The following is a 22729-nucleotide window of genomic DNA, read 5'->3' on the forward strand; positions in this document are numbered from 1 at the left end:
GGGGGGAGGCGCCCCGCCTCGCCTGGCCGAAATTCAGGCCGGGGAGAAGCGCCCTTATTTTCACCGTAGTCTACGTAAATCTTTACGTAGACTAGCCGGGATCAAATAAGGAACGCAAATGGCGGCGCCCATGGGCGCCGCCATTTGCGTACGCACTTTTTTTTTTCCCAAAGTCACCCGTGATAGGCTACGTAACGATAAACGTAGGCTATCACGGCTGACTTTGGAAATCTAGCCATGATAGGCTGCATTAATCGTTACATAGCCTATCACGGATGGTTTTTTTTTTTTTACTTTATTTTGTAATGGCGGCGGCGGCAGCTGGTCGGAAGACCGGCCGCCGCCCTCACCCCTGACGAAACGCTGCCGAACCGCCGCCAGGACCCACCACCGAGAGGGACATTCGAGGGAGGTAAGTCACGTCCCGGGGGGGCGGAGAATTTCACCAACAATTTCGGGGGACCAAATGCTTTGGCATCCCTATCAAATCGCCAACATTCGCTGGATCATGGAGAAAGCAAGAGAATTCCAGAAATAAGTCTCTTTCTGCTTCATTGACTACGCTAAAGCCTTTGATTGTGTGGATCACAACAAACTGTGGCAAATTCTGAAAGAGATGGGAGTACCAGATCACCTTACCTGTCTCCTGAGAAACCTGTACGAGGGTCAAGAAGCAACAGTAAGAACCAGACATGGAGCAACTGAGTGGTTCAAAATTGGGAAAGGAGTACGACAAGCCTGCATATTGTCATCATGAGAAATGCCAGGTTGGTGAATCACAGCTTGGAATTAAGATTGCCAGGAGAATTATCAACAACCTCAGACACGCAGACGATACCACCCTAATGGCAGAAAGCGAAGAGGATCTAGAGAGCCTCTTTTTGAGGGTGAAAGTGGAGAGTGCGAAAGCTGGTTTGAAACTCAACATTAAAAAAACGAAGATCATGGCATCTGGCTCCATCACTTCCTGGCATATAGAAGGGGAAGAAATGGAAGCAGTGACAGATTTTATTTTCTTGGGCTCCAAGATCACCGCAGACGGTGACTGTAGCCATGAAATTAAAAGACACTTGCCCCTTGGGAGGAAAGCTATGGCAGACCTAGACAGCATAGTAAGAAGCAGAGACATCACCTTGCCGACAAAGGTCCATATAATCAAAGCGATGGTTTTCCCAGTAGTAATGTATGGCTGTGAGAGCTGGACTATAAGGAAGGCTGAGCGCCGAAGAATTGATGCTTTCGAACTGTGGTGCTGGAGAAGACTGTTACAAGTCCCCTGGACTGCAAGGAGGTCAAATCAGTCCATCCTAAAGGAAATCAACCCTGAGTGCTCATTGGAAGGACAGATACTGAAACTGAAGCTCAAATATTTTGGCCACCTAATGCGAAGAGAAAAGTCACTGGAAAAGACCCTGATACTGGGAGAGATTGAAGGCAAAAGGAGAAGGGGACAGCAGAGGATGAGATGGCTGGATAGCATCACCGATGCAATGAATATGAACTTGAGCACACTCCGGGAGAGAGTGGAGGACAGGAAGGCCTGGCGTGCTATGGTCCATGGGGTCACGAAGAGTCGGACACGACTTAACGACTGAACAACAACAACAAAGATGCTCAGCCTCCTCCTCAAATTCTACAGGAGATGTATAGTCCTCAGGTGCCTCATCCAGCGGTTCCTCAGTGTCCTCCAGTACCAGAGGACCTGATGTAACTTCTCTGGAGGTCCTAGGGGTCCCAGTGTAGGATGATGCTCAGGGTCATTGGACTCCGTGATCTCAGAATCATCATCATCCAGTGAGTCATCCTAGTCTGGGTCAGGCATGATAGCTGGGAACCTGACACTTCCACATATACAAGCAGAGCATATCAGGAGCAAATCAACATCCCTACAGGAAGCAGTAAACCCACTAACCATGCATCAACTCCCAAATTTCACCTTTAGCCAAATCACAGATCTCAACTCTCTCTCTCTCCCTCCCTCCTTTTCATTCTCTCTCAATTCAAATCCAAACTGTTTTTCTGCTGCTTCCGATGATGGGTGTCATCACATTCCGAAGGCTAGAACCATCAGGGAATGCTAAGATGCTTTTGTCAAATCCTGGACCCTGTCATAGGACACTTTAGATGAAATCATAATCAATGAAGCCAAAGTAATAATAAAACTTTTAAACATGACCTGCCTTTAAAATGCCATTTCTATGGATTGTATCCAAAGGGGGCTTTGCTTTTATGAGAAAGTGCTTCTGCTCACTTGAGTCGGCACACCTGACCTTTGCTGATATCTCCTATCTTCCACAGCCTCTCGTCCCATATCCCATTCTTTTCCAGATGGTCTCCCAACCCTGAGAAGCATCTTTATTTTGTACAGTGCCATGTGCATTGATGGTGCTAAATAAATAAATAAGCCCCTCTGTATCCCCCTGACAAGATTAAGTAGGTAGGGGGATCAGTTAAAGGTGGATGCCCTGATTTGGGTGACCAGAAGTGCTTTCTGCTAAGGAAAAGGAAAAGCCACCTACATCTTTATTTTCAGCTATTGTCAAATCTGTATTCCAGGTATCTAGATTGTTTAATGTTGTCATTTCATGACAGGTGTTTCAGATCAAGGAAAAATATGTTACTTAGAATAAATCTTCCACGAATAAGCATGATCTGAATTGTTCTCAGTAAACTTGAGAACAGTTTCTCAAAAGAGGAAGGCCTGCTAAGTATGGCCTTGTTTTCTGATATCACTGAATGCTGAGCAATGTTTCTCACTAACCAGTCTCAACAGCTGGCCACAGTGCAGGATTTATCATTGCCCGCTGACTGTGCAACAACAAATGATGCCTTATACTGGTGAAGGACCATATTCTTATATGTGAAAAAAGATGAATTTCATTGAGTCCTGTAAAGAACATTTTTGGCAGCAACCCCATCCCATTGTGCGCAGTGTAAAAATATGGTGATCAAGTCACATTTCTAATCTTGCCTCTAGTAACTTGAGCACCCACCTACAGATCCTTCACATGAAATACATGTGCATTGCTGCATGCAAGGATCCCTAACAGATTATGGCGACTGACCCTACCTTTGCCCAAAGAGCCCCCCGCCCTCTGAAATAAAGATGAGGGCTGCTACAGTGCATGCCATCTGTTCAACAGCTCATATGTGATGCTGGATTCTGATATGTGAAATGTGATTTTGCATTCATAATCCTAGGTACCACATGGGGTTTTCTCCAACACAGAGACACACCCAGCACTCTTTTGCTAGTTGTGAATACCTCTGGATGTGGTTGAACTAATGTACTTGTGCTTTGCTAATATTGGTTGAATATGCTGAACAAGTGTAAAGGTGGGGAGTGGGAGAAGAATGTGCATGTCGGAGAGTATGGGCTTGGGTGAGAGTCCCACTGCCTGTTCCTGATCTTTTAACTTTACTTAAGAGCCATATAAGCTTACATCTGCTCCAGCTCTTACAGTCCAATCTACAACCCAGACTGCTCTATATTTAACTGATCCCCTTTATAATGTTTTCTTTTCCTAGGGGTATTACAAGGAATTGAGTAGGGATGCTTGAAACTTAATTTCTACAAGCAAAACAGGGGCAAGAAGCATAGCTCACCTCGAGCAGGCCCTTAGTCCTGATTACATGTGCACACGTACATGACACATACCCTGTTGTTTTCTGCCACTTGTTGTCATGGGGCTTCTTCCATGTACAGCAGGAGACATGAACACCCTGGAAGACCCTGGAACCTCATGGACTTTTGAGGTTTGAGTAAAATGTTTGAGTGCCCCCAAATTCATTTTCAGGTGAAGGAATAGGATATTCATGCATTCCTAATTTTGTTCACATAGCAGAAACACTGTTGATGCATTGCAGAGATGTCATCTGCAACTTGAATTAACATTGCCGACTCCTTTTATGTGGTTTGCGCGTGGCTGCAGAAATTAAAACCTCTGCCTAGTTACAGTTGTGCTGGGGCAACTGGAACTTCAAATTGTTTTTCTCTAGAGCCTTTCTGCTCGGGAGCATGCCTGTGCTTTCTTTATTGCAAACATACACGCTGTGATATCCAGCTACTTAAGGCCGCACACTGACAGTTAACACACTGGGCTAGTAGGCTACACATTTAGAAAGACCTCATGATGTGCCCCATCATTATTCAAATTTAATTAGGTTATAAAACAGAAACAGCCATTTTAAAAGTGTCATGGACAAATAACAGGTCAAAAATTTTCTCCCAACCCTCATCCAGTGGAATGTCACAATCACTATTTCTAAATTAGTCACAGTGGTGAAATTCCTGTGGATTGGACCTCTTCAGTATTTTTCTGCTTCAGCATGCTAACACGTGAGAAAGAACTGCTGATTCTCTGAGAATCCACCCCCCAAAAAACGAGTTATGGATCAGAAAAACCATTGCTGTCAGGATATTTATGATTTCTGGCAATATTTCTCCAGTATTTTTAAACACCTAATTTAACTCTTATTTTATTCCCATGGTATCTTCATTATTAAATATTCTGCTCCTGGAGCAACCGTTTCATTGTTGATTTAACAGTTCCTGATCTATTCACAGAGTTTATTTCATGCCAGGATGGAAAGTATGTTTCTAAAGTGAGAGATTCTGATGATCAAGAATGCCTGGAAGCCAAACAGGAAAATATGCTCCCTCCCCTAATATCAGATGTGTCATATGTCATGAGTAGGCTGGACTATTAGGTGGTGATAGAAATGTACTCTGAATATATTCAGAGGTGGTCCTCTTTATTACTTTTAAATAGATTCCAGGGCAGAAGTCTGACATTCAAAACAGGTTTTTGAACCAAACATCGCTGAGTCCTGGTTCAAATCAAATCCTCTGCTAATCTTCTGCTTCCTTTCAGTTAAAAAGTTGTGTTGAAGCTTTTGCTTTCGAGAAGGTTACCCTACTCGGATATGTTATTCATTCATTCATTTAATTTATATCTCACTTTTTTGCCAAAAAATGGCACTCAAAGCCACGAACAATAAAATCCAGATTATAAACAAAATCTTAATTAAAACAAAACATAAAAACAAATAAATTAAAAATTCAATTAAAAATACAAGAATAAAAGAAAAAAACCAATAACAATGAAAGCACCAACCAATTAAAAATCCCTTCACCAACAGACCAGCTTATGTGTCAAAGGCCTGTCTGAATAAAAATGTGTTTCCTGCATTAGTAGTTAAAGTGAATATCCCATAACTATCCACACTATTCTTTTGGTTATGGTTCCCCACCCACCCTGGAATGTTTGATGCTACTTCTGGACCCGCCATGGTTAATTTGTTTTCCTCAAATTGCCACTAGGGAAGTGTAAACCCAACCAACTCTTCTGGAGTTAGTTGGTGCAGAACTGGTAACAGCACATCCAGAAAGCAAAATTCTCCTGGGTTAGTGGCAACAGGATAAAATAACTTCTGTGACTGCAATAAACTTTCTGCACTTCAGTCCACAGCAGCTGGTTTATTTCAGTCTGTTGATTCTGAATTGCTTGAGAAAAAGCCTCAGCTGTGAACTGTTCCCTGCAGCCTTATTTCAAATCCTATAATATCACTTCAAAGGAGCAGAAATATATTTCACCTCCTCAGATCATCTCTGTTTGCCCACATCTGGCCAAGTCCCTTCGACTCCTTTGCTACCTGTAGGGCAATTCATGCTGGTAAAATGGAAATGATGCCGCTTGCACAGAAGGAGCTGTAAAGTAGCACAGCTTAGCACATGCTCATGTGTTTATTATCTGCTGCTGCTCATGACAGAATCTGCTTACTATATGGATTGCTCTTTAGTAATTGGTGAGAAGCGATTATTCTCCTTGCAGCCACCAGTCACCTGATGATAACACAAAACTTCTGGGGTTAGCATAAAAAAAAAATCCAAAACAAAAGTCTCCACTCTCAGTCAGAGGTTTTAAAAGTGCTGATATATAAATATAGATATATAATATAAATTAGGGGCAGGAGAGAGTCTGTAACATGCAACCAGCATGGATGGCAGGGAGCATTTACGAGATCTTTAACCCTATAGCAATATGTTGCCAGTAGGGGTGTGTGTATGTGTGTGCATCTTAATTGTTGCTGTTGTTCAGGAAGTTTTATTGAGATGGCTGTTTAACCACACAGTCCTGAAGGAAACACATCAGCATGTTATATTGGGCAAAAACACAGCCTCTCTGTTCCAAAAGGATCCTTAAATTGTGTCAGAGGCAATTAGCACTAGGGAGTCAGCTTCTGTGATTTGATTAAATTTTTGCAGCAGCTGGCCTGGTAGGTGAAATAAGAGCAGAAAAAGAGACCTGCCGAATCAGACCCAACATCCTCAGGGTCCAGGGATGGGCAACTTGTGACCTTCCAGATGTTTAAGCCTACAATCTTCATCGACCCTCACCATTGGCTATGCTGGCTAGGACAGATGGATGCTGTAGTTCAAAACCTGTAGGCCAAAACAAGGGCCACAAGTTGCCCAGCCCTGATTTAACCCAACAACTTGTTTCCTACATCCAGTGGCAAACCTAGCGCTTCCACGAAGTAGTACAACAAGGAGGTTTTGATTGGTATTCCTTGACATTTGTCCCTCAGCAAGCAACTGATATTCAGGGGTATACTGTGTTGGAATGTAGACACTCAGCCACCATTGGTAATAACCATTCGTAGACATGTGCTCTCAAATTTGTCTAACATCCCTTTAAAGACACTGGCCATTACCACATCTTATGACAGTGAATTCCGTTACATTTATATGTTATGTGAAGAAATACTTTATTTTAGCCTGTTCCAGCATTTGCCTGAAAGTGCACTGGCTAACATGTGCACACAAACACCAGCCCCCATTTCCCTGGGTCCTCTACAAACCTTCACACATTGAGCACAGAGTTCTGAAAATGGGTTTTGAGCACATTTGGCTGAACGTGCTTAGCACCCTTGTCACATTTGGAAACCCTGATAAGACAGGGTTCCTGATCGTGCAGAGGCTTCTAGGTCTGATCAGACAAATGTGCTTAGAACCCCCTTTCAGAACTTCGTGTTAAACACACAAAGATTTCTAGAGGAGCCCATGCCCGGGGATCTCGGAGACAGGGCTTGGGTGCACAGCCCTGCCTCCTACACACCGCTAGCCAGCTCATGCTCAGGTGAACATCTGAACAGGGCTTTTGTCTGTCCTGACTCTACTGCCAATCAGTCTCACTGGGATACAGTATTTTTTTCTCTCTATTCATTTTCTCCACTTCTATCATACTAGGGTCAAAACAGGTGACCTGCTGGAGCCCCATTGTCGGATTTCCTGACATTTCTCTTTTAGCAATTTCTTTTTAAGTTTTTAACTGGAATTTTGTAATACATTCACTAGATTTTGCATATATTATCATTTTTACTGATGTTGCACTTGTCTCTCTGGCTTTCTTCTAAACAGTAAAGCTCCCAGGCCTTAGAACGTATGTGGACCCGCATACATATGAAGATCCCAATCAAGCTGTCCATGAATTTGCCAAGGAGCTAGATTCTTCCAGCATAGCCATTGACAAAGTCGTTGGGGCAGGTAAGGATACTTATAATGTCCTCTCTACTGAGAATCACTGTGCCATTTCAGCCTATCCACTGCAGCTGGACCTTTTGGATGCAGATATTTTGGTTAAGAAAACTTCCCATACAGATGCAAAGCAAACAGTTATTGAAAGTTCTTTATATTTGCATGCTGAATTTGGCAAAATCATCCTGACTGACAAATCTAACTGTCTTTTCCCAGGCATCATAAAGTTCAACTGTGCACTGCCTGCATTGAAATAATATTCTGGAAGTCTTTTTCAAGCATCGTATTTACTATACACACAAAGCAATGACCATGGTATTGGACCATGAGACAAAACTCCAGGCCCCACAGCTGGGTAATACCTTTACCAGGTCCAACCAAATGTCACAAAATAGTGTGCAAGCTTTTGAGTTCTCCAGAACGTCCATCAGTAAAAGCAGGGGATGGAGGAAGAAATGGAAAATTCCATAAATTGGTCCAGATGTGGCCAGGAGGTCAGAATTTTAGACCCAACCTCAGGATGGAGATTGCAGACTGGATAACTTAGTTATTGCTAGGTGCTGCAGATATCACACCTAGGATTCACAGACAAGGAAGCAATGGCTTACCCCCCGTATTCTGAAAATACAGAGGCCAGCTATTAGTCAGATCTGTCCCTTGCCTTGGGCAAACTCATAGGTTCCTGTTTCTTTTTCTACATTTATATGTAGAACCTGTAATTGGTGAGCCTGTCTGTTTCCTGACTGTGCGACTTTTGAATGTTTTACCCATAATTCTGTTTCATTTCATTGCCATTGTAAAATTGTGATTTTAAAAAATAAAATGTAAAATATCCTCTCAAAATATGTATTTAAATGTGCATGTTGACACTTTTATACTGGCAAGAACTGTGCTCTGACATTCAGGGAAATGTAAAATCCGGCGGATAGCTACATCCAAGAGCTCTGGATCAGGTCATTTTGTATAGCAATCTGCAAAGGTCGAATTCCTCGAGCATCTCTACATTTATATAATGTTGTTGCAAAATATTGCAGTAACATGAAATGAGATGCATTGCTTCACATCTATGGTCTCTCTCAGTTGGTATTGTGTCTCTAATAGTGATTAGCTCTAGATGTATTATTTGTGTACACCAACTAGTAAAATTTTGGAAGTTTCAGTTTACCTCAAGATCAATAAAGCTAAGCCACAGCATAATAATCTGTCTGAAAGCCACCAAGATATGTAGCCTCTGCTAAGAGGATACCCTTCATCAGTGAGTTGTACTACCTGTAGGGATGGGTGAATCTGTCAACGTTGGTTTTGTTCAGTTTCTCGTTTTTGCACATTAAATTAATTTTGTCCCGTTTCTACATCAGTTTCCAATTTTAAAAAAATTTGTGCACATTTTCATGTGCACGTCTCCCAATATGTGCATTTCTGTATGCCCTTTTCCCTAATATATATGCATTGTCAAGCAATTTTCCTTAATATGTTTTTAAGCATTATTTGCATTAATATGTGCATTTCTGTGTACACCTTCCCCAAATGTACACATTTTTTGTATACATTTTCTGGTTGGAGAAATGCATCACAAGATTCAAAAAAGTGCAAAATTCAAAATATGGCTGTTTCAGTTTTAGTATCAGTTTGGGAAGTATGAATTAGGAATGCTCACATTAAAATGCAATGCAAATGAATTTCTCTCCCATCCCTTACTGCCTGTGGCTTTCCACAACTGTAGATGAGAATAACCTCTTACTTCTAGACTTTGGTTGAGAGACACAAGATATTCCCATCTGTAGTTGTGGAATGCCAGAGACTACATAGCTTACCAATGAGCAGTATCTTTTTTGTCTAGAATGAAGACGTTAAGAATACTTTGACAGTGAAACTATTTTATAGCACATTTTTTCTAAAAGTGATGGAGTTCCTACAGAATGGAGCAGAATCATGGCAGCGCTTGTCAGTATCCATCTTAGTCTGCTGAGAAACTAGGGGAGACCACCCCACTAAGTCCCGCCTGCAGTACAACAGAGATTAAGACGTTTCGGTGTCCGCTCACTTGATGGGTCAATGTATTCTTCAGCAAGGCAGGAGAAAGTAGCGTCCCTCGGGGTCTGGAACTCATGTGACTAATGGTTTGACTGTTGCATGAAGTCTTATGATTCAGGAGATCATAAGGGAACTACTATCAGAAATAGTGATGGGTGAGAATTTTGTTTCAGTTTGGTTTTGATAAGGATTTACCAAAATTGGCAAAGTTCCCCATATTCAGGACAAAAAGAACTTGAGACCGACATAATTGCAATGTGGAAGAAACTGAAATGGACAGAATTGTCCATCCAGACCCAGGGCTTTGAGTGCTGAGCTCTTAAAAGTCTGGGTTTGGATCCCTGTGTATTCAGCCATGTGAGTGCTTAATTGGGGTTGCCAACTGTTTTTTTTCTGACAGGCACCTCATCTTTAACAGCTATATGATATGCAGGTACATCATGGTCAATTCCATGGTGTGAATTGAATTTGGCTGGTGCGGATGGATGAGCATTTCATTTCAGTTTGTTTTTGATAAGAATTTACCAAAATTCAGGAAAGAAAGATCTTGGGATTTTAAAAAATCCCAAACTGAGAGAAAGTGAAACTGACAGATGTAGTCATCCCTTATAAGAAGGAGTGGGGCATGGGCATTTGGAGGCTATGCATGGTTTTGTAGTGGGTAGGGGGTTGTTGTTGTTGTTGTTCAGTCGTTCAGTCGTGTCCGACTCTTCATGACCCCATGGACCATAGCACGCCAGGCCTTCCTGTCCTGCACTCTCTCCCGGAGCGTGCTGAAGTTCATATTCATTGCATCGGTGATGCTATCTAGCCATCTCATCCTCTGCCATCCCCTTCTCCTTTTGCCTTCAATCTTTCCCAGCGTCAGGGTCTTTTCCAGAGAGTTTTCTCTTCGCATTAGGTGGCCAAAATATTTGAGCTTCAGCTTCAGTATCTGTCCTTCCGATGAGCACTCAGGGTTGATTTCCTTGAGGATGGACTGATTTGACCTCCTTGCAGTCCAGGGGACTCGTAAGAGTCTTCTCCAGCACCACAGTTCGAAAGCATCAATTCTTCGGCGCTCAGCCTTCCTTATAGTCCAGCTCTCACAGCCATACATTACTACTGGGAAAACCATAGCTTTGATTAGACGGACCTTTGTTGGCAAGGTGATGTCTCTGCTTCTTACTATGCTGTCTAGGTTGGCCATAGCTTTCCTCCCAAGGAGCAAGCGTCTTTTAATTTCATGGCTACAGTCACCGTCTGCGGTGATCTTGGAGCCCAAGAAAGTAAAATCTGCCACTGCTTCCATTTCTTCCCCTTCTATATGCCAGGAAGTGATAGGGCCAGATGACATGATCTTAGTTTTTTTAATGTTGAGTTTCAAACCAGCTTTTGCACTCTTCTCTTCACCCTCAACAAGAGGCTCTTTAGATCCTCTTCGCTTTCTGCCATTAGGGTGGTATCGTCTGCATATCGGAGGTTGTTGATAGAGAGCTATAAAAAATCAGTACAGCCATTTCATTAAAAGCAACAAATTTGCATGAAGAAAGCATAAACCCCACATGCTAGACAATGTTAAATGAAATTTTGATTATTAGCATTATACCAAAAATTCCCTTCTGATTGTTACTGAGACTTCTCATGGAGGTGTGCTTCTTCTGTATTAAAAATGCTCATCCGTTTTTCTTTCGCCCTTAGTTCTTAGGCCAGACTCCAAGGGGCACTGATGAACCTACCGATTCCCTTCTGTAAGCGATCTGTCCCAATGATTCTGTTGTGCAAGCAGGACCCACCACTTATGCAAAGGAGATTTAGCGCTTTCTGGAGGAAGCCCCAAAATGGGCAGAAACACTCCCTTATGCGAGCTCTGCCAACCTGCTTCCTTCCAGAAATGAGCGTTTATGTTCATTTTGGGTTGCCCCATAAGCACTAAATCGCAATTGTGCAAATGGTGGGTGGTACTTGTGCAAGAGAATTGGTGAGATAGAAGAGAATCATTGGGAGCATAAGCACCCCATTGGATTCTGTCCATAACGTTGCTGCTTATAAAGGTGTTTTTGTCCTTGCTGTTGTTGAATTTGCACAGATCTCCCAGAATCTGAATAGAATCTCAGCCTTTCATTTCATATAGATTACTGAATAACCATCAGTCTGCAGTGACGTTTTGCTCAGTGGATTGATTTTTTTTAAAAACCAGCATTTGAATTACTTATTTAAGAGTAAAAAGCTGCTTGAAAGATTGCAAATCATCTGAGCTATAAAGATACCCCTGAATACAAGTTTGTTGCAAACTCACCAATTTCAGAGAACCAGTTTATGATATGCAGGATTATCATGTGGCAGTGGCAGAGGAACGTGGTGGATTGTGCCCCAAAGACCTTAATGTTTCAAACATTTATTCCAAATAAACTCTAACAGGCAATCAAATACATTACTGAAGAATAAGTACAGAATGGGTAAATTCCAGAACAGTAGGAGTTAGAGCAAAAACTGCACATTAATTTGCATATTAAAAGTTAGCAAATTTATTTTGGCAGAATACTGCTTTTTTATGCAGAACCCTACTTCATTCATGTATTTATTCTATCCATACGCCACTTTCCCTCCAAGCAGTTCAGACTGATTTACATTTGGTTACCAAGCAGTCTCCCGTCTAGGCAGCTGATGGGACCAAACATGCTTAATTTTAGCAGTAGATCTGTATCATGTACCTTCAGACTGTGTGTATACTTGCATACAATCACAGTAGCAGCAAATCTGTTTTTCAGAGTATAAGATAAAGGAACATACCGTAAGAGCAAAGTTAATGCATATGATTGTGTGAGTTAAAGTAAACAAGGTGCAGTTAGATTGGATTCCATGAGCCCAAGCAGACTTGTTCTTCGTGCTTATTTTTTATAACACTGCAAACACCACCAGTCTTTATTCAGACCAACAGATATTACATTAGATCTGTCAATAAATTCTGGTTCAGTAGTCTCACTCTCCATCTATACCAAACATACTTTGCCAAAGCATAATGACCTTGAGGCTAGAAACTGAATGTCCTAGGATACCGAAATGTTTAGCCACAGGTTTCTCCGTCTTAAGAACATAAGAACAGCCCTGATGGATCAGATCAAGGGTCCATCCAGTCCAGCATTCTGTTCACACAGTGGCCAACCAGCTGTCGACAGGAAACCCACAAGCAGGACACAAGCACAACAGCACCCTCCCACCCATGTTTCCCAGCCGCTGCTGTACACAGGCCCACCGTCTCTGGTACTGGAGGTAGCACACAGCCATCAGGACCATTAGCCACTGATAGCATTCTCCTCCCGGAATTTGTCTAACCCCCAAATTGGTGGCCATCACTACATCCTGTGGTAACGACTTCCATAATTTAACTATGTGCTGTGTGAAGAAGAACATCCTTTTATCTGTCCTGAATCTCCCCCCAGTCAGCTTCATGGGATGACCCCAGTTCTAGTATTTTGAGAGAAGCAGAGAAATGTCTCCTTATCCACATTCTCCACACCATGCATAATTTTGTAAACCTCTGTCATGTCTCCCCTTACTCTCCTTTTTTCCAAGCTAAACAATCCCAGCTGTTGTAACCTTCCCTCATAGGGGAGATGCCCCAGCCCCTTGATCACTTTAGTTGCCCTTTTCTGCCCTTTTTCCAGCTCTACTATATGTTTTTTTAGGTGTGGCGACCAGAGCTGTACACAGTTTTCCAAGCGTAGTGGCACCATAGATTTGTATAGAGGCAGTATGATATTGGCAGTTTTATTCTCAATTACTTTTCTAATTATGCCTCACATAGAGGCCTTTTTTTACTAGGGGTGCACGAAACCCACTTACCTGGTCTCGCAACTTTTCGTGGTGGGGGGGAGGCGCTTCGCTGCTCTCCCCCCAAAGTTCAGGCCGGGGGGGGAGGCTTCCCGCCTCGCCTGGCTGAAATTCAGGCCGGGGAGGAGGCTTCCTGCCTCGCCCGGCCGAAATTCAGGCCGGGGAGGAGGCGCCTCGCCTCGCCCGGCCGCGAAATTAAAAATTAAAAAAAAAAAAACGCCCCCGTGATAGGCTACGTGACGATTAACGTAGCCTATCACGGCTAGATCTGCAAAGTCAGCCGTGATAGGCTACGTTAATCGTCACGTAGCCTATCACGGGTGACTTAAAAAAAAAAAAAGCACGTACGCAAATGGCGGCCCCCATAGGGAGCCGCCATTCGTGTTCCTTATTTGGTCGCTGTAGTCTACGTAAATCTTTACGTAGACTACGGCGACCAAATAAGGAACAGGAATGGCGGCTCCCTATGGGGGCCGCCATTATCCGTACGCGCTTTTTTTTTTTTAAGTCACCCGTGATAGGCTACGTGACGATTTACGTAGCCTATCACGGCTGACTTTGCAAATCTAGCCATGATAGGCTACGTTAATCGTCACGTAGCCTATCATGGGGGCGTTTGTTTGTTTTTTAGTTTTATTGGAATGGCGGCGGCGGCAGCCGGTCGAAAGATTGGCTGCCGCCCCTGACGACCCGACGAACCGCTGCCGGGACCCACCACCGGGAGGGGAATTCGGGAAAGGTAAGTCCCGTCCCGGGGGGGTGCGGGGGGCAGGGGGGTGCGGAGAATTTCTCTCCAAAACTTGTTCGGGGGGCCGAACACGTTGGCGCTCGGCCCCCCGAAGTTTCGGGGAGAAATTCTCCGCCAACCCTATTTTTTACAGCAGCCACAGACTGGGTTGACACATTCATTGAGCTCTCCACCACAATGCATGTTTTTAATGTTCTGGTCATAGACTGATCTGAGGCAATAGAAGGACATTGTTGGCTGATGGACGAGTGTACAAGCATATGAGCGTTTAATATGGCTGATGGTTTTTGGTCCCATAATAGTATTCCCTTACCCAGTAAGAGGACCAAATTGGTGCTAGTGATGCTTTCTGTGCTCAAGCATTCCTGTGATGCTTCCTGTGTAGTCTTGGATGGTAGACAGTTCTTTGCGTAGAGGCACCCTTCTAACCTGGAACTGCTAGTCTCTGGCAACAGTGGCCTTCCAAACAGACATACAGACTCAGGAAGGCGAGGAGAAAGTAATAAAAAGTGGAGTTAAGACGTTGTCTTCCCTTTATTTAAAAACCTGAATGAATAATTAATTGTTAGAACAAAGATTTACCACAACAGATGTGTAGATCTTTAAAAAGAAAAAGAGAAGAAAGAAAGTCCGAGGAAATAAATGCGGTTCATTCAACTGTGGTTTATTCTAATTTATTGCAATAGTTATAGCTATTACAGAAAAAAACAGTCAAATTATTTTTCATAATCCCTTTTTTTCGGTTTGCCCCACAAGAGTGCAGTGTTTTCCGTCATCTTTAGTCCAGGCTGGCAGCAGCTTCTATACTGTGGCCAGGGTTGGTTGTAACTAGAGACAGATAAAAAAGAGACTGACAGCACATTTAGGAGCAAGTGGTAAGGCTGCAGGTAGATTCCTAAGAATCTCTTGTTCCTTATTGATGAATTTCTCAAGTTTAGTGTAAGCTCCTTACTTTGGAACTATTCTCTGCAAGAGATCCTTTTCTGAAATAGAACAAACCTGTTCTAGCCATCCTCAATTCCAACTGTCTCTGCTTACTAGTAGTGCAACTTCTTTGGGTTCTGATAAAGGTGTTAAGTCAACAGCCATTTATAATTCTTAACAGTTAAGTATAGAGTTGTAGATGTTCAAACATTTCATCTTCAAAAGCTTTAAAAAAATTAAAGCATTTCAGATGAATTAAAATGGTTATTTAACGAGTGCTTAACAACAGGCACTACAGGTCACTTTTACAACTAACAATCAAATGAGCTATTCAGTCTCTAATTAAAATGAGGTCAGACATGGCTTGTGATCTTGGTTTAAATTATTTGGATTTACAGCATGGATTTCATTTCCACCTCAATGCATTCAGTTCCCTAGTGCAGAAGACATGTAAAGGTGCTTTTAAACTCCTTTATGGTTCAGGTGTTGTTGTTGTTTTAAATAACCCTAAGAACACAAACACTGGAAATACGGGAGAACACACCAGGCATTTCCTTCACTATTTTAAAGGGCACTATTGGCAAATTGGTTTAATTCAGGCTCCTAATTTCTATCCAATATATCTGATTTCTGCTTTTAACCAACAATATTATTTATGCAGTGCACTGCAGCATACTTTTTAAAATATCTGTGAGGTAGAGATTTATTTATTTATTCTAAATCAAATTCCTGACCTATATATACCATTGTTGTCAAAGTGAGAGGTGGAAATTCCTATGAAAGGCATAAGAACCTCTTCCTCTTGGAAAAATTCCTCTTGGAACTTGGAAAAATTTCAAAGGTCTTTTTGCATAAATGCTCTTTGGGACAGGAAGTAGGAACTGCAGGAGCATTGTGTTTTTCCAGTCATTGCAATGTCATTTCATTTACCCTCAAGATATTCAACTATTAATGTGCTGCAAATAGGGGTGCACAAAAGTCCCTTACCTGTCCTCGAAGCTTTTCGCGGTGGGGGGGAGGCGCTTCGCTGCTCCCCCCGCGAAGTTCAGGCCGGGGGGGGAGGCTTCCCTCCTCGCCCGGCTGAAATTCAAGCCGGGGGGGAGGCTTCCCGCCTTGCCCGGCCAAAATTCAGGCCAGGGAGGAGGCGCCTCGCCTCGCCCGGCCGCGAACTAAACAGTTAAAAAAAAAAAAAACACGCCCCCGTGATAGGCTACGTGACGATTAACGTAGCCTATCACGGCTAGATCTGCAAAGTCAGCCGTGATAGGCTACGTTAATCATCACGTAGCCTATCACGGGTGACTTAAAAAAAAAAAAAGCGCGTACACTAATGGCGGCCCCCATATGGAGCCGCCATTCGCGTTCCTTATTTGGTTGCTGTCGTCTACGTAAAGGTTTACGTAGACTACAGCGAAAATAAGGGCAACGCTATTTGCGTTGCCCTTATTTTCGCCGTAGTCTACGTAAACCTTTACATAGGCAACAGCGACCAAATAAGGAACAGGAATGGCAGCTCCCTATGGGGGCCGCCATTATCCGTACGCGCTGTTTTTTTTTTTTAAAGTCACCCGTGATAGGCTACGTGACGATTTACGTAGCCTATCACGGCTGACTTTGCAGATCTAGCCGTGATAGGCTACGTTAATTGTCACGTAGCCTATCACGGGGGCGTTTTTTTTTTCTTTTATTGGAATGGCGGCGGCGGCAGCCGGTCGAAAGATCGGCTGCCGCCCCTGCCCCTGATGAAGACCCGACGAACCGCCGGCCGGACCCGCCGCCGGAAGGGACATTCGGGAAAGGTAAGTCCCGTCCCGGGGGGGGTGCGGGGGGCAGGGGGGGCGGAGAATTTCTCCCCGAAACATGTTCGGGGGGCCGAACACGTTGGCGCTCAGCCCCCCGAAGTTTCGGGGAGAAATTCTCCTCCAACCCTAGCTGCAAATCAGCAACATTTGAACTCATCGAGGTTCTCCAAATTCCACTTTGAAGCTTGTTCCAACTCAAGTCCATATCAGATTGTGAGCTTTGGTGTTGTTGTTTTTTACATCCATACATATTTCCATGCACATTTCCAAACATAGGCATACATTGTGCATTTTTGAAATTATGAATTTTTCTCCCATTGATTAAAGCATTTTTCAAAAGTACGCATTTCTTTCCATGTGCATTTTTCTAGACAGTGACTATGTACAGATGCACAGTGGAGGCTGGTGGCTCCAGTTTTGGAGGGGCGGTGATTCCATTCTGGGTTTTAGTTAGTACCCACCAGTCACCAGAACTCTAAAGGTACTATCCAAGGTGCTGCACCCTATCCCCAAAATGGCTTCAACAGCTTGGATAGCACCTTTAGAGCTCTGGCTGATTCTAACTAAAGCCTGAAATGGAATCACACACACACCTGAAACTGGAGCCACCATCATCCGCTGCAGATGCACCTTCCACTTTGACCTGATAAGCATAGAGGTATGTATAGAAGTATATGCACTTTTAAAGCCCTTGTTCACAACATAACTTATGCTCATATATTCCTTTAAATAAATGGTCTTAACTAATCCTTCCTTGAATTAATATACTTTGCTCAGTTCAGACCTTACAGCCTGAGCTATAGAGCTATCTTGCCTAGCAGGGATGGATTGCCTAGTTCTCCTTAATGAGGGCTTCAGCATAGAATGCTTAAGCTTACACACAAGGCATTTGTCTTACCTGAACAGGAAACACAGTGTCAAAGAGGACCATATACATAGCGGAGTTGTGATTTAGAGCATACCTAACTAAGAGGAGGAAACAATTGCCTCTACAACTCATCTGTGTGCAAATTCTCAGCAAAATGCAATTGACTGATGCAGCAAGTGCCTAAATTAATAGAAATGTCCAGTATTCCCTGAGTGGATTTAAATCATGTAAAGTTGCTCCAGTAATATCTATCTGTATCCTTCTATTCCCAGACAGTCCAGATTGAAAACAAAGTTTAACCTGTGCTGTGTGTGTGTGATCTAGAATGAAATTAAAGCCTCCCCCACCCCTCCACAAGAAGATCCATTGTTGAACCTTTTGAAGTCATCCATATGCCTATCTGGATGGTTGGGTCATGGCTCTGTTAAGATAGTTCTTATTTTTATAATCATAAGTTGTGGTAGTAGGGCACACTTCTTTGAAAACAGGAAAAACTATAGATATTTCTATTTTCTCACACACCTTCATAATAGCCCGGTAGTACCAAGATTCCCATTCACAGATAAACACCTAGAGTTGACAGATAGGCTGGATCACATTATATACTTACTTGATTGCAAACCTTCCCTGTCCACTCACCTGGTGCCCTTTCCCATCTCCGACATCTCTGTGCATGAGCATACTATTTTAAATTCCAATGCACAACGCCCAGATAATATGGACAATTCCACGATTTTGTTGTTGTTCAGTCGTTAAGTAGTGTCTGACTCTTCATGACCCCATGGACCATAGCACGCCGGGTCTTCCTGTCCTCCACTCTCTCCCGGAGTGTGCTCAAGTTCATATTCATTGCATCGGTGATACTATCTAGCCATCTCATCCTCTGCCATCCCCTTCTCCTTTTGCCTTCAATCTTTCCCAGCGTCAGGGTCTTTTCCAGGGAGTTTTCTCTTTGCATTAGGTGGCCAAAATATTTGAGCTTCAGCTTCAGTATCTGTCCTTCCAATGAGCAGTCAGGGTTGATTTCCTTTAGGATGGACAGATTTGACCTCCTTGCAGTCCAGGGGACTTGTAAGAGTCTTCTCCAGCACCACAGTTCGAAAGCATCAATTCTTCAGCACTCAGCCTTTCTTATAGTCCAGCTCTCACAGTCATACATTACTACTGGGAAAACCATAGCTTTGATTATATGGACCTTTGTCAGCAAGGTGATGTCTCTGCTTCTTACTATGCTGTCTAGGTTTGCCATAGCTTTCCTCCCAAGGAGCAAGCATCTTCTAATTTCATGGCTACAGTCACCGTCTGCAGTGATCTTGGAGCCCAAGAAAATAAAATCTGTCACTGCTTCCATTTCTTCCCCTTCTATATGCCAGGAAGTGATGGGGCCAGATGCCATGATCTTAGTTTTTTTTAATGTTGAGTTTCAAACCAGCCTTTGCACTCTCCTCTTTCACCCTCAACAAGAGGCTGTCTAGATCCTCTTCGCTTTCTGCCATTAGGGTGGTATCGTCTGCATATCTGAGGTTGTTGATAATTCTCCCGGCAATCTTAATTCCGACCTGTGATTCATCCATCCCGGCGTTTCTCATGATGTAATCTGCATATAAGTTAAATAAGCAGGGCGACAATATACAGCCTTGTCGTACTCCTTTCCCAATTTGGAACCAATCAGTTGTTCCATGTCCGGTTCTTACTGTTGCTTCTTGACAGTCATACAGGTTTCTCAGGAGGCAGGTAAGGTGGTCTGGTACTCCCATCTCTTTCAGAATTTGCCATAGTTTGTTGTGATCCACACAATCAAAGGCTTTAGTGTAGTCAATGAAGCAGAAATAGACGCAGAAATAGATAAATGGAATTCTTTTGCTTTCTCCATGATCCAGCGAATGTTGGCAATTTGATCTCTAGTTCCTCTGCCTCTTCAGAACACAGCTCGTACTTCCAGTAGTTCTCGTTCACATACTGCTGAAGCTAGCTTGTAGGATTTTGAGCATAACCTTGCTGGCATGTGAAATGAGCACAATTGTATGGTAGTTTGGACACTCTTTGGCATTGCCCTTCTTTGGAATTGGAATGTAAACTGACCTTTTCCAGTCTTGTGGCCACTGTTGAGTGTTCCAAATTTGTTGGCATATTGAGCGCAGCACTTTAACAGCATCATCTTTTAGGATTTCAAATAGCTCAGCTGGAATACTGTAACCTCCACTAGCTTTGTTGTTACTAATGCTTCCTAAGGCCCACTTGACTTAACTGTCCAGGATGTCCGGCTCAAGTTCAGTGAGCGCACTATCATGGCTATCAGGGACATTCAGATCTTTCCTGTATAGTCCTTCTGTGTATTCTTTCCACCTCTTCTTAATCTCATCTGCTTCTGTTAGGTCCCTGCCTTCTTTGTCCTGTATCATGCCCATCTTTGCACAAAACGTTCCCTTGAGATCTCCGATTTTCTTGAAAAGATCTCTAGTCTTTCCCATTCTATTGTTTTCCTCGATTTCTTTTCATTGTTCATTTAAGAAAGCCATCTTGTCTCTCCTTGCTATTCTCTGGAACTCTGCATTCAGTTGGATATATCTTCCCCTTTTGTCTGCCTCCTCAGACAGCCACTTGGCTTTCTTGCATTTCTTTTTCTTTGGGATGGATTTAATTGCTGCCTCCTGTACAATGTTACGGACCTCCATAGTTCCTCAGGCACTCTGTTTATCAGGTCTAATCCCTGAAATCTGTTCCTCACCTCCGCTGTATATTCATCAGGGATATGATTTAGGTCATACCTGAAAGGTTTAGTGGTTTTCCCGACGTTCTTCAATTTAAGCCGAAATTTTGCAAGAAGCAGCTCATGATCTGAGCCACAGTCAGCTCCAGGTCTTGTTCTTATTGACTTTATAGAGCTTCTCCATCTTTGGCTGCAAAGTACATCATCAATCTGATTTCGATATTGACCATCTGGTGATGTCCATGTGTAGAGTCACCTCTTGTGCTGTTGGAAAAGAGTGTTTGCCATGATCAGCGTGTTCTCTTGGCAAAACTCTATTAGCCTTTGTCCTGCTTCATTTTGTACACCAAGGCCATGCCTGCCTGTTATCCCGGTGATTTCTTGACTTCCTACTTTAGCATTCCAATCCCCTATGATGAAGAGGGCATCTTTTTTTGGTGTTAGTTCTAGAAGGTGTTGGAGGTCTTCATAGAACCGATCAACCTCAGCATCTTCGGCCTCAGTGGCTGGGGCATAGACTTGAATTACTGTGATGTTGAATGGTTTGCCTTGGATTCGTACTGAGATCATTCTATCATTTTTGAGATTGTACCCCAGTACTGCTTTTCTTCTAAGGGATTCTTGCCTACTGTAGTAGATATGATGTTCACCTGAATTAAATTCGCCCATGCCTGTCCATTTGAGTTCGCTGATTCCCAAGATGTCGATGTTCAATCTTGCCATCTCATGTTTGACCACCTCCAGCTTACCTTGATTCATTGACCTTACATTCCAGGTTCCTAACAATATTGTTCTTTACAGCATCGGATTTTCTTTTCACCACCAGACACATCCACAGCTGAGTGTCCTTTCGGGTTTGGCCCAGCCGCTTCACTCTTTCTGGCGCTACTTGGAAATACCCTCTGCTCTTCCCCAGTAGTACATTGGACACCTTCCGACCTGAGGGGCTCATCTTCCGGCATCATCTCTTTTAGCCTTGTGAAACGTTCCATGGGGTTTTCTTGGCAAGAATACTGGAGTGGCTTGCCATTTTCTTTTCCAGTGGACCACATTTTGTCAGAACTCTCCACCATGACCCGTCCATCTTGGGTGACCCTGCACAGCATAGCTTATGGCTTCACTGAGTTACACAATCCCCTTCACTACAACAAGGGGGTAGGGATGTTAGAGAATTCCACCACGGATCCCAGGGGGGCTGAATTCCGGTGAATTCGCCCACCCAGAATCCATTGCAGAACGGAGCAACCCGCCCTACCACCGCGCGAAAGCGCCGTGAAATGGAGCCTACCTGGCTGCAGCTCCGGCGGCGGCTCCAGCTGCTGCTGGGCTGCTGCATACGCAAATGGCGTCCTGAGTAGGGTACGCCATTTGTGTCCCTATGGTAGCCCGTGATAGGCTACGTAGATATTTACATAGCCTATGATGGCTAAAGTGGGAACGTAAATGGTGTAGGGGACACCATTTGTGTTTCCGCTTTAGCTGTGATAGTCTACGTAAATATTTATGTAGCCTGTCACGGGCTACCATAGGGACGCAAATGGCGTCCCCTACTCAGGACGCCATTTGTGTCCGCAGCAGCCCGGCAGCAGCTGGAGGCCCCGCTGCGGGTTGGCCCAGCCAGCGGCTCCACGGCCTGGCTGCGGAGCGGAGCCGGCCAGGCAGGATTCCAGGGGGAGGAACGGATCACCTCCCCCCCCCCATCGAGGATTTCGGGGGGAGGGACAGAGTGCCTCTCCCCCACTGCGGATGTCCCTGGACAAAACAAGGTAAGTGTTTCGTACATCCCTACAAGGCAGTGATAAAATCACACATTATAAACCTAAGTGCCTTGGGTTTAAAAAATGTATGCCGTATTCAGATGGGATATTTGGGACAGATAAGCAGGAAGGGAAGGTGCTGTCTCACTTCCCCATCATGCAATCTCATAAATGTATTGTCTGATCCAGCCCAGGAACGTCTCCAGCTCAGTAGATAAGAGAGCTGATGGCTGAACTGGGGTCCCCCAATATTCAATCAACTGAACAACATTAGGTTTACTTTGACTCTTTTTTGTCATACCAAGGGCCAAACTATCCATGACTTTGAAGACTTAGTTAGCATCTTTCTTACTCTAAAGTAAGCACATGAAGGCTGATCCAGATTGGGACCCTATTGTGGGGGAAAGGAGGCCTTTGGCCCCTCTGCTGTGGACAAGCTCTCATCATTCTTGCATGGTGCAACAGGCTGACAGGTGTTTCCTTTTTTAATAATCACTTTATCATAGATCTAGACATGTGGAGTCCAGACCTGT

The 22729-nt window shown here is 43.6% G+C and overlaps 1 protein-coding gene across 1 annotated transcript in view; it reads left to right on the plus strand.

Moving 5' to 3' along the window:
• The window catches only part of EPHA3 (EPH receptor A3), a 357009-nt gene that overhangs the window by 281391 nt on the left and 52889 nt on the right, over positions 1–22729 (plus strand). The window contains exon 10 of the mRNA XM_084843389.1: positions 7424–7549. Within this exon, the coding sequence (XP_084699515.1) occupies positions 7424–7549 (126 nt within the window). The remainder of the gene's footprint in view (positions 1–7423; positions 7550–22729) is intronic.

Source organism: Heloderma suspectum, chromosome 3 (genome assembly GCF_057233095.1).
Source record: "Heloderma suspectum isolate Gila_16-S chromosome 3, 16-S_ref, whole genome shotgun sequence".
Taxonomy (NCBI): Eukaryota; Metazoa; Chordata; class Lepidosauria; order Squamata; family Helodermatidae; genus Heloderma; species Heloderma suspectum.